The following is a 12,828-nucleotide window of genomic DNA, read 5'->3' as shown; positions in this document are numbered from 1 at the left end:
ACCTCTGCCTACCAGATTCAAGCAATTCTCCGGCCTTGGCCTCCCTAGTAGCTGGGCTTACAGGTACGTGCCACCATGCCCCGCTAATTTTTGTATTTTTAGTAGAGACGGGATTTCACCATGTTGGCCAGGCTGGTTTCAAACTCCTGACCTCAAAAGATCCGCCCAACTCGGCCTCCCGAAGTGCTGGGATTACAGGTGTGAGCCATGGCACCCAGCCTCCCCATCATTTCTAAAAGATTTCCATTGTACACACATTTGGATATTTTACTTCTAATATACTTTTATATTCTCATATTTAGTTCTAATGCATGTTATCTTCTAATTTTTAGTTATAATATTCTAAACTATAACCCTAATAAAAGTCTCTTCTTCAAAACTAACCAAAACATGTAAAGACCCATCTCACCCAACCAGACCACATGCTGCCTAATCAAGATACCACATTCGCACTGAAGGCAACGCAGCTGACAATCGAGAGACACTAACCGTTTCAAGGGGAGTTTTCCTACTGCCAAGGATTCCCCTTCCCATGATGTTTTTGTTAGCACTACTTTCCTCATTGCTCTGCCAGGGTGTCTATTAGCAAGAATTTCTTGGCAGTTAACTCACAATTTCCACACACCAAAGAAAACTGAAGGAATCATAGGCAACAAACAACCTGAGAATTTTGAGGTTGCCATCTACCATGGAGCAAATGAGTAGACTGATTACTAAACGTACAAGAAAGCCAAATTTAGTCCATTCAAGCCACAAACTAATTATATTGTGTTTCAGGCACAAACACTATTATTATACCTTTCTTACGGTTTAAGGGTTGGCAATAAAACTCCCAGTTTTTGTACATTCCTATAAAAATCTCACTTCAGAAAAACTAGTTAGTAGTTTCTGGTTTGCAAAGAATTGTACTATTTGTTCCTTAGTGTTTTAGTAAATGCTATTATAAAAATGAGAGAGTAAGTTGTCCCCAAATAACTAAGGGGTACGTTTCAAAGGTTTTATAAATAACATTTATTCATTATTTTACATTTTTAGCTTCTTTCTTGCATACATTATCTCTTTTTAGCCAGAAAGCAACACTGTGAGATAAACAGGGGGGAATTTTTATCCACACTTTAAGTGTCAAAGGTCCAAGTAGATAATGAAGTAACCAAAACGTAAAACACAAGTTTTCTGTTTTTCCCTTTGCACCACGCTGCCCATGTATAAGTTGGAGCCTGGAATTTTAAATCCATCTTCCCACAAAAGTAATATAATACATGGTGGTTTGCAGTCTAGACTAACCCACAAAGACTTTTAACTCATAAAGCCTGAATTATCAAAAAGCGTATATATTAGTTAAAAGTAGACTTTTGTGGACTGGCCTGAGCCCCTAGTATACATAGATAACATCACTTCTTTGGTAAAAAATATATCATATCCTAGAGAGAAAAGATCCTGTTCATATGAAGAACTGGCCATCCCTCCAATGCACATCCTCTGAGGAAACAGCTGTTGCTTTCAGAGCAGGAATGAAATACATGCCACAAACACATCCAGCCCCTTCCTTCTTTCTGGTCCCAATGGCTGTTAATCTCCTTAACAGTAGAGATATAAGAATATGGTGACTACAGAAACACTATTTGCTCTCTGGGATTCTGGCAGTATCTTGCTTTCCATCGCTAGTAGAAGCTATGTGTTCATATACATTAGATATATGTAAGCTATGTATAAATCAGAAGTGCCTGCAGCTGGAAGAATGAACAGACTCATCCCTTGTTCCAATCTAACTTATGCACTCCAATGGGAGTGATTCAGAGACTGGAACAAGGCTCACAGGGAGAAACGCGGGTGAGTGAGGCCCACGGTGGGCACACAGGGCATGGCTATTCATGAGAAGCCTTCTTTATTTATATCCAAATTAGAGAAAGTAATGAAATCAGAAAGAAGTGATTGAATTTTTTAAACATATTCATTTTATTTGTTCAACAAGTAGGATATTAAGAGGAAAACATTAAATCCTTGCTATTCTCACTTTTTTCTAAGAGTATCTTCTAATTAACAGGTATGAAAATTCTTCAGTGAAGGTTTCCCCAACAGCCGTGAAACTCACAAACATGGTTCTTCTCTACGGGGCAGTTGTAAAGGAAAATATAGGAAACACCTCTTCCTGATTCCTTCTCCCCCTTGGATTATGGAATGGGAAAGACTGCTTAATAAAATACCAAAGACTTAATCGTTTTAAGTATCACATCTTCCCAAAATACAAGTCAGGTTCACTGCCTCCAGAAGACAGTGTGATAAAGAGTAGTGTGGTTTCTGAGACTGGCTGAGCATCAGAATTACTTGAGATGTTTAAAAAAATTTTTAAACAAAAAGATTCCCTGGCAGGATGCAAAGGTTGAAAAAGAAGAATCTGTGCTTTTACATCACTCTGCAGAAAATTCTGATGGTCAGATAATTTCAAGAGCACTGAATAGTTCATACTCATCCTCCAAGCCTCTACTCTTGCCAAACATCTAGAAAGGCTTCATGGACACCCTCTCCTCCCACACCCAGGTTAGATGCCTCCCTGCACACATCCTCACGTCATGCACTTCCAGAGCAGCCTGTATGGCATTCATCTTATGAGATGATAGCTGTCAACAGATTGGCTCCCCAATGAAGCTGGGAGCTTCTTGACGTTCAAGACTGTTGTGTGTTTTAATATTCCCAATGTCCAGCACAATGCCTGGCTATAAATGTTCATCAAAGAAATGACTAACAAATCAGAAACCAGATTCTACAACTAGTTCTTTCCCACCGTGTGAATTTAATTTACTTAACTTCTCTAAGTCAGTTTTCTTTTCTCAAGATGAAGAGACTAAAGCAGATGATTTGTTATGCCACAGAGCCCTAGTCATGAAAAAAGCATATCAAACCACAGCAAGGCTTTATGTAAGGCTGCAAACAGTTGAATGGCACAGAGTATGTAGTCAATAAACATCTGAATATATTGACACTTTTCCTTATTTTCCTCCCCACAAGTAACCTGGACAATTGTCAAATCTTTAACATTTTCAGTGAAGGTAAACCCAAATATCATGGACAGTATTGTTTTTACAATGACATAAAACAGATTTTTTTTTAATTTATTTATTTTACTAAAATAGAGATGGGGGTCTCCCTATGTTGACCAGGCTGGTCTCAAACTCCTGGCCTCAAGTTATCCTCCCGTCTCAGCCTCCCAAAGTGTTAAGAACACAGGCATGAGCCACCGCATCTGGCCAAAACACAGATTTGGATATTTATGTAATTCCAGCAGTATTTCAATCAAGTAAGCATTGTTGCTTTAAAGTTTGTGAATGAAGCTCTCAAAGACTGAATCGATCCAATACATGAACATTTAATTAAAAGTTGACCTGTTCTCACTATTAGCCTGTTGAGCTCCTTTGGGGCAGTGATAATGCCCATCTTGTTCACGGATGGACCCTCCCAATGCCTAGCAAAGTGCTTAGAGGATACCAAACAGCTAGTAAACATGTGTTAGATAAATGGGTACTGCTGAAATTAGCAGTGGCTCCACAATAATCAAGGGCATTATCCAGCCCATTATTTTCAGAAGTAGCTGGCTCAACATTTTGTGAGACACGTCAATATTAACTGTGATTATGTTATCACAGATATTATATATGAATATAATATTATATTATTATTATACCAATAGATATAGACAACTATTAAATAAAAAACAAGACTTGGCCAGGCACAATCATTCACATCTGTAATCCCAGCACTTTTGGAGGCCAAGGCAGGAGGATGGCTTGAGCCCAGGAGTTTGAGACCAGCCTGGGCAACATGGCAAGACCCCACATCTATAAAAAAAATAAAAACGTAGCCACATATGGTGCCACACATGCCTGTGGTCCCAGCTACCTCCCACCAGGAAGCTGAGGTGGGAGGATTACTTAAGACTGGCAGGTCAAGGCTGCAGTGAACTGTGATCACACCACTCCAGCCTAGATGACAGAGCGAGACTGTGTCTCAAAAAACTAGAATAAATGAAATGAAATCAAAATTAAAACTCAAAAACATAAGTATTAAAAGTGAAACAACTTATAAAGAAAAATATATATATATAACTAAATTTACTACTCATTGCTTCTAAATACGCATTTACTTAATAAAGTACTTACTTCCACAGTCATCCTGAATATCTACAGTGGCAAATGGCATGTCTATCAGAGAATCCATAGTATTGGCTTCAAATTCCTCTAACATTTTCTTTTTTCTTGATACATTTTCACACTCATTGGAATTAATTCCTCCTTTAACATATCACAAACAGAAAAAAAAGGATTATTTAACTTGTCATTATTTAAACATATCCTAAATGAAAATAACTGAGCTCACTGATTTCAATATAAATTAACATCTGTTAAGAAATGTACTATTTGTGTTCAAATATATCATAAGGCTATTTATATAAACATTTATACCACACTCTATATTTTTGTACACTTATAAAGCTTTAATCATTTTCTAAAACACAGTATTCAATGTATGATTAGATGAAAACTGAGTCAATCAATAATCCTCAAGATCTTTTACAGCTATATTTTAATTCTAAAACTACGTTTTTTTCACGTACCTTTTAAAACAACCAGCAAGGTTTGTCAGTCATTCTCATTCTTATTTTTAGCAATATCAGTGTTCTTATTTGTACAAGTTCTGGCCTATAATTTTTTCTTCAATAAAGACTTTTGTTTCTCTCCATCATTACATTTAACACTGGATATTTAGTTAAAAATACATGGTTCTAAATATGCTTTTCTGAAAATTCAATTATTAAAAAGCAAATGATCTTACAGTTTCCCTAACTCCTCTCCCATGGTCATATACTAACTTTAAAGCCATATTTCCTATTTGGTCTTTTTTTGTTTTCTTGCTATGGGTAGAACAATCATATACCTTGGGTGGAGGTAAGAGAAAGAAGGTGCATGTTTAAATTGATAAAGTTAATTGCTAAATTTATCAGATGGTGGTCTCCCCAGAGCCATTATAACCCATGCCTTTATTGACAGATACAAATGCTGTCTGAACTAATAAGATTGAACAGAATCCTGGAATACTAATATAATTTTTACTCTACGTATTTACTAAAGACTAATTTACCACTCAAGATGTTTAAGAAGTCCTTTAATTCATTCTCTTGTAATACTCTATTTTCAGATACAATACCTGTAAAACACAGTCCATTAAGAATATGGCTACAACATAGCTATGATGATAGGCCACAGTTAACGTAAAAGCCAAAAAACACACATTTTTACTGCAATTTGATTAATCTCTACTATTGTTCACACACACACACCCCTGTTGTATTAGTCCATTCGCATTGCTATAAAGGAATACCTGAGGCTGGGCAATTTCCAAACAAAAGAGGTTTATTTGGCTCCCAGTTCTGCAGGCTGTACACAAAGCACAGTGCCAGCATCTGCTTTGGTGAGAGCCTCAAGAAGCTTAAAATCATGGTGCAAGGCAAAGGGAAGCCAACATGTCACACGTCAAGAAAAACAGCAAGACAGAGAGGCAGAGATGCCAGCCTCTTTTAAGCAACCAGATCTCACATGAACTCATTACCGCAGGGAAGGCAACAAGGCATTCATGAGAGATCTGCCCCCATGACCCAAACACCTCCCACCAAGCCCCATCTCCAACACTGGGGATTACATCTCAACACGGGATTTGGAGGAGACAAACATAAAAACTATTATCATTCTGCCCCTGGCCACCTAAATCTCACTGCAAAATATAATCATCTCTTCCCAATAGTCCCCCAAGGTCAACTCGTTCCAGCATTAACTCAAAAGTCCAAAGTCTCATTTGAGACTCAAGGTAAGTTTCTTCCACCTATGAGCCTGTAAAATCAAAAAGAAGTTATTCAGCTCCAAGATACAAAGGTGGTGCAGGTATTGTGTAAACACTCCCATTCCAAAAGAGAGAAATCCAAAAGAAAGGGGCAACAGGCTCCACATAAGTCCAAAACCTAGCAGTGGAGACAATAAACCTTAAAGCTCCAAAGCTCTCCTTCAACTCCATGTCCCACATCCAGGGCACACTGGAGCAAGACATGGGCTCCCAAAGCCTTAGGCAGTTCTGTCCCTATGGATTTGCAAGGTGAAGCCCCTGTGGCTGCTCTCACAGGATGGAATTGAATGCCTGCAGCTTTTCCAAGCTCAGGGTGTAAGCTGCCAGTGGCTGTATCATTCTTGGGTCTGGAAGGTGGCAGCCCCCTTCCCACAGCTCCACTAGGCAGTGCCCTGGTGGAGACTCTGGGTGGGGGCTCCAATCCCACATTTCCCCCCAGCATTGCCCTAGGAGAGTTTCTCTTTGAGGGTTCCACCGCTGCAGCAGGCTTCTGCCTGAGCACCCAGGCTTTCTGGTACATCATCTGAAATCTAGGTGGAAGCTGCCATGCCTCCTTCACTCTTGCATTTATTCTGTGCACCTGCAGGCTTAACATCACATGGAAGCCCCCAAGGCTTACAGTGGCTTGTGCTCTCCAAAGTGACCAGAGCTGTAGCTGGGGCCTTTTGAGCCACAGCTGGAGGTGGAGAAACTGAGATGTGGGGAGCAGTGTCCCCAGGCTGCACATGGCAGCATGCCCCTGGGCTTGTCCCCTAAAACCATTCTAGGCCTCAGGTCTGTGATCGGAGAAGCTGCCCTGGAGATTTCTGAAATCCCTTCAAGGCCTTTTTCCCGTTGTCTTGGCTATTAGGAATTGCCTCCATTTTAGTCAGGCTAATCTCTCTAGCAAGTGGTTCCTTCACAGCCCACTTCAATTCCTCTCCTGAAAATGCTTTTTGCTTCTTTACCACAAGCCTAAGCTGCAAATTTTCCAAATTTTTATGCTCTGCTTCCCTTTTAATTATAAGGAAAGCAACTTTAAGTCATTCCTTTGCTTCCATATCTGATTGTAGGTCATCAGAAGCTGCCATGCCACTTCTTGAATGCTTTGCTGCTCAAAAATTTCTTCCCACTGCACTCCACCCTGGGTGACAGAGTGAGACCCTGTTGCAAAAAAAAAAAAAAGAAAGAAAGAAATTTGTTCTATCAGATACTCTAAGTCATCACTTCTAAGTTCAAACTTCCACAGATCCCTAGGGCATGGACACAAGGCAGCCAAATTCTTTGCTAGGGCATAACATAGAGACGTTAACTGCAGTTCCCAATAACTTCCTCATATCCATCTCCAACCTTGTCAGATGGGCCTTCACTGTCCATATTTCTATCAGCATTTTGGTCACAACCACTTAACCAGTCTTTAAGAAGTTCCAAACCTTCCCTCATCTTCCTGTCTTCTTCTGAGCCCTCCAAACTCTTCTAACCCCTGCCCATTACCCAGTTCCAAAGCCACTTCCACCTTTTCAGGTATCTTTACAGCAACACCCTACTCTTTAGTACCAATTTTCTATCTCAGTCCATTTGCATTGCTGTAAAGGAATACCTGAGGCTGGGTAATTATTAAAGAAAAGTTTATTTGGCCCAGAGTTCTGCAGGCTTTACACAAAGCATATTACCAGCATCTGCTTCTGGTGAAGGCCTCAGGAAGCTTATAATCATAGTGGAAGGCAAAGGGAAGCCAATGTGTTACATGGTGAGAAAAGGACCATGACAGAGAGGTGGAGGTGGCAGCCTCTCTTAATCAACTAGATATCTTCTGAACTCATTATCACAGGGAGGGCACCAAGCCATTCATGAGGGATCCACCCCATGACCCAAACACCTCCCACCAAGCCCCACCTCCAACACTGGGGATAACATCTCAACATGAGATTTGGAGGGACAAATATCCAAACTATATTACTATATTCTGGATAAAAGCAAAAAACAACAAAGCCTTTTTTAATTAATTAAGTTCAATGCCAAAAAACCCTAATAGTACATTCTTAATAATGTTACTATTTATATTACAGTTCAAATTTTAGGAATTATGAATGCCTCGTACACAGGTGTTCAACAACTGTCAGTTCACTATGAGTATTCATAAACTCGCAAATATGTGAAAAATGCGAGAACAAGTTAAATGCCTCTTTTCTATTTTTATGCTTGTGTTTTAAAAACACAAATGCAGCTTAGGCTTAAATAAAAGTTTTCATAGATGAATACACATCCTGTACCTTTGGGCACATGCAGCTACACATAAAGGATAACCACTGACCATGTATGTTACACTTGAAAAGCTAGTAATAAAACATGCAACTAAATAGAAACAAGGCTGAATGAAAATCAGAACAAAATGAAATAAACCCAACCATTGTTTTTCCTCTATTTTATTCTCAATCTAAGAATTTAGTGATATAAAATTGACCTATTTAACACCGTCATCTCACTACTAGCTTCCAAGTTCTTGTGCTACTTGGAAATACAGATTCTTAGCAATAAGTGAGGGAGAGGAAACTTAATTTTGGGCTTCAACACATTTTGAAGGCAAAAGAAAGAATACAACGATGAATTAAATTAAGTCAATTTTTAAATAAGAAAAGTTTGCGAAATCGCTTAACTTTTGGTTTCTCCTGAGCTCAATTAATCACCAACAATTAGAGAGCAAGTGCTATGGACTTCATTCTGGCTATACCAAAGAGAGAATCACACAGTAACAATGGTAATAATAGTAACTGCACATTAGAATCACCTGCAGAGCTTTAAAAAAAAACTCACTAGAACGCATGTGTGTCACTCCAGCCAATTAAATCAGAATCTCTGGAGATTAGGCCAACCTCTGGTATTTTTTTAAACCTCTGCAGAGTAATTCCAATGCGCAAGAGTGGTTTTCCAATTGAAAACCACTGCTCCAGAAGATCCCCTTTCACTTCTTCTATACCTTGACCTCACACCAGACTAAGAGATTGTGTGAACAGTTAAGAACAATCAACTTCAAAGTAAAACCTTAGATCAGACCTCTATCGTCAGGGAAAACCTTGCAGATCCCCAGCTCAGGGCTGAGTTAGGTAATCCAATCTTCTAGGCACCTAGTGCTTCCTCCAATCACTGCATGTATACTTTATGTTATACGTGTCCGTTTATCTGTCTTATCCATTAGATTCTAAGGTAAAGTGACCATACAATTCACCAAACCAGGACACTTTTGAAAGTGAAAGGGACAACTTCCTATAACTGCACTCCATCATGTGTGGTCACCATAGTCGAAGTTCCTTAAAAGCCTTGTCTTATTCTCCTTTGATTCCTCCATGCCTAGCACTGAGTTCAGCTCACAATAGGTGCTCAATAAATTTTTACTGAATGAATAAATGTGATAAAGGTAAGTCCACATTTGAGAGTGGTTAGTAAGTCACTAGTAGCTAGTGTAGATAGCTTCAATGCAATACAGCTATCTCACTGCCCATGAAAAATAATTCCTGGTATTTAGTGGCAGCCTCAGCACATCACAGATTCTCTCATTTTCACCAGATGAATAAAGGAAAAGTACTAGTATCCCATTTGACATGAAAATAAAAATTAAAGCATAATATAACTTGTTCAACATCATTCTTTACCTTGCTAAATAAAGCATATTAAACTCAAATGCAATGTTACATCAAAATCCACAGGAGTCTAGAACTTGAAATACAAACAACTATCTTCTCTTAAGCTATAGAATAATAGGAATTATTAACTCAACAATTTTTGAGATAGGAATTATTAACTCAAAAAAAAGGAGTGCCACTTTCAAATAAGTCTTGAAAGAACTGCTGGTCATTCTATAGAACAATGTTTCTCAAACCAAATATTTGGAACACTTCCTCCAGTTCTCTAAGCTCTAGTGTTTGGGCAAAGGTTGGTAGATGTGAATTAAATACACCAGTCATAACTACACTTTCTCTTATAGAAGGTATAAATATTTTGCTTTTGGAAAACTGCCTTAAAATAACCAACTCTTGAAGCATTTAAACTCTTTTAAGTTCATTGGGTTGAGTACTTAAAAGTCTCCTACAATTTGTTCTAACCATAGTTAAAATTCTTTTGTATAAATCCAAATAAAAGTTATGCTTCCAAATGCATTAATAACATAAAGATGAGGTGAAGCTGGTAAACTATTAATATGTCTGTTACTACTACTAACAACAGCTAACATTTAAGTGCATGCTTGAAGCCAGGCACAGCTGGAAGCACTGGGAGGAACTCATTTAATCCACACAACCACACTATGGAGAGGTACTATTATGATGCTCATTTTACAAACTAGCTGATTAAATAAGTACTTGCTCAAGGGTAAAACTAGTGGGTCTTGGAGCTGGAACTGGAATCCAGTCACTCTATGACCATTATGCCGTTTCTGGCACCACACACTGCCACCTTATTATACACTGACTATAGCAATGTAAACGGAGGCAATCCTTTCAGAAAGCAATCTGGCAATAGACCAGAAGCCACAGAAATATTCTTCCGATGTTCTTCTTATTGCTCTCTGGTTATCTATCATCCATGCTCAAAGATTCACCACAGCTTTCTTTAAACAAAAAAGGAAAAGTGGAACAAAACTTAAATGCCTAATAACAAGGAAATGGTACAATAGCCAAGATTTGGAAGCAATTTAAGTGTTGGATAACTAAGGTTATCCAATGGAAAAAGGAAATATGGTACATATATACAATGGAGTACTATTCAGCCATACAAAAGAATAAGATCCTGTCATCTGCAACATGGATGGAACTGGAGATCCTTACGTTAAGTGAAATAAGCCAGGCATAGAAAAACAAACTTTCTATGTTCTCACTTATTTGTGGGAACTAAAATTGAAACATTTGAACTCATGGAGATAGAGAATAGAAGAATGGTTACCAGAGGCTGGGGAGGGTGGTGGAATGGGTGGGGGGAACATGGATGGTGACTGGGTACAATGAAATAGAAACAATGAAAAAAATAGGGAAATGGTTAAACGAAGCAAGCTCGTGACAATGACAACTACGAACAATGACTATGAAGAATGCAATGACAGAAAAAAGCTAACAACAAATGCCAAGTTTTTAGAAAGGAGATATAAAATTGCATATGCTCTATGATTTACAATTATGTGGCCAAAGGCTAAACAGTATAAACTGCTTGTAAATGCTGACAACTATATTGAATATATTCATGTTTCTCATTTCTGCTATTCAAACGTTTCAAAATTGAATATTACCTAAGAAAAACAATACATACATTTTAAGTATATTATAAAACCATACCTTTAAATATATGCAAATATTCAAATACAGGTGAAGCAAATGCCTTCATCAAAAACAAGCCAACAGGGCGGGCCGGGTGAGGTGGCTCACACCTGTAATCCCAGCACTTTGGGAGGCCGAGGCAGGTAGATCACGAAGTCAGGAGATAGAGACCATCCTCACTAACACGGTGAAACCCCATCTCTACTAAAAATACAAAAAATTAGCCAGGCGTGGTGACACACACCTATAGTCCCAGCTACTCGGGAGGCTGAGGCAGGGGAATCGCTTGAAGCTGGGAGGCGGAGGTTGCAGTGAGCCGAGATTGTGCCACTGCACTCCAGCCTGGGCGACAGAGCGAGACTCTGTCTCTAAAAAAAAAAAGAGAGAGAGAGAAAAGGGTATGGAGAGTTCTCCCACTGTCACACAAAATGCAGGTTTCCTATCTGGATAATAAATGACTACTCAATTTTGTGAAGTAAGTCTCTCATCACTCTACTAGGTAAATAGTAAATTTATCCCAGCTGAGCAAGTTGGCTCACACCTGTAATCCCAGCACTCAGAGAAGGACTGCTTGAGCCCAGGAGTTCAAGCCTTGGTGACATGGCAAGACCCCGTCTCTACAAAAAAAAAAAATACAAAAATTAGTCAGGCATGTTGGCACAGACCTGTAGTCCCCGCTACTTGGGGAGGCTGAAACAGGAGGTTGGCATGATCCCAGCCGATCTAGGCTGCAGTGAGCCATGATCGCGCCAGTGCACTTCCACCTGAGCCAACAGAGGAAGACCCTGTCTCTAAATACATATATACATATATACATACATACATAAGTACATACATAAGTTTATTCCTAAGAACAACTGGAAAGGGCCAAGGGCATCCATTCTAGTCCTGGCTTAGCTACTAAAAATAGTATTAGCATCTTACACGTTAGTAAATGTTGACAGCTGCGTAGAAATCAACAAGTTACTTGACCTCCAGGCTTTCCTTTCCTCCTCATAAAAAGGGAACAAAAGTAAAATCCAAATTATTAGGGAGAAATGGACAAAACAAGTTAATAGTGTCCGAAAATGGATGAAAGGAGGAAGTAACCTCCACAAACATCTTAAACTTTATGAGTAAGGAAAATATACAGATATGCTAACAGGATCCTGAATTGCAAAGCCACGGCACTTAAACAAGGAACTGGAGTATGGCTCTTTTCTCCTTAACAATTTCCATTCCCATGCATTTCCTAAATGCAAAAACTCACTGTCATCATTCACTTAACAATTGTCAACATATTCACACGATTAACTGCTATTTATATAGCACACTTTAACGTTTTTATGCTTTTTATACTCTTCTATGAGTTTATCCTGTGAAACTCTTGCAGAGGAGCACCTTCTCTCTAATTGGTTTGCGGACCCTTTTACCGAAAGTCCACCCCTAACTCGCTCTACTCACAAAGTTCAGTTCACAACAAACGCTGACCTAAACTGGAAATTCATTCCGGGCGCTAGTGTAGACTTGGCGCCAGTTTTAAAAGCGGTCATGTCCAAACCTGGCAGAAAATCCTAAATGAGACAGTATGGTGGTTCGGGTGCTTAATATTTGTGATATAAGATAAAATCGAGATTTTACTAGGTTTTGTTTACATTTACCCACATCAACACCGTCG

The 12,828-nt window shown here is 39.0% G+C and overlaps 1 protein-coding gene across 8 annotated transcripts in view; it reads right to left on the bottom strand.

Annotated features, from left to right (window-relative positions):
* AKAP7 (A-kinase anchoring protein 7) overlaps positions 1 to 12,828 on the bottom strand; it is a 148,987-nt gene that overhangs the window by 134,221 nt on the left and 1,938 nt on the right. For all 8 annotated transcript variants that reach the window (XR_010158196.1, XR_010158197.1, XR_010158198.1 and 5 more), the window contains exon 2: positions 4,155 to 4,286. Coding sequence is in view for 4 of the 8 variants with exons in the window: in XM_518739.8 (XP_518739.4) it covers positions 4,155 to 4,286 (132 nt within the window). In the remaining 4 variants the exon portion in view is untranslated. The remainder of the gene's footprint in view (positions 1 to 4,154; positions 4,287 to 12,828) is intronic.

The sequence above is a fragment of the Pan troglodytes genome, chromosome 5, assembly GCF_028858775.2.
Source record: "Pan troglodytes isolate AG18354 chromosome 5, NHGRI_mPanTro3-v2.0_pri, whole genome shotgun sequence".
Classification (NCBI taxonomy): domain Eukaryota; kingdom Metazoa; phylum Chordata; class Mammalia; order Primates; family Hominidae; genus Pan; species Pan troglodytes.
The sequence above is the reverse complement of the archived record's forward strand: the minus strand, read 5'-3'. Positions and strand labels throughout refer to the sequence as shown.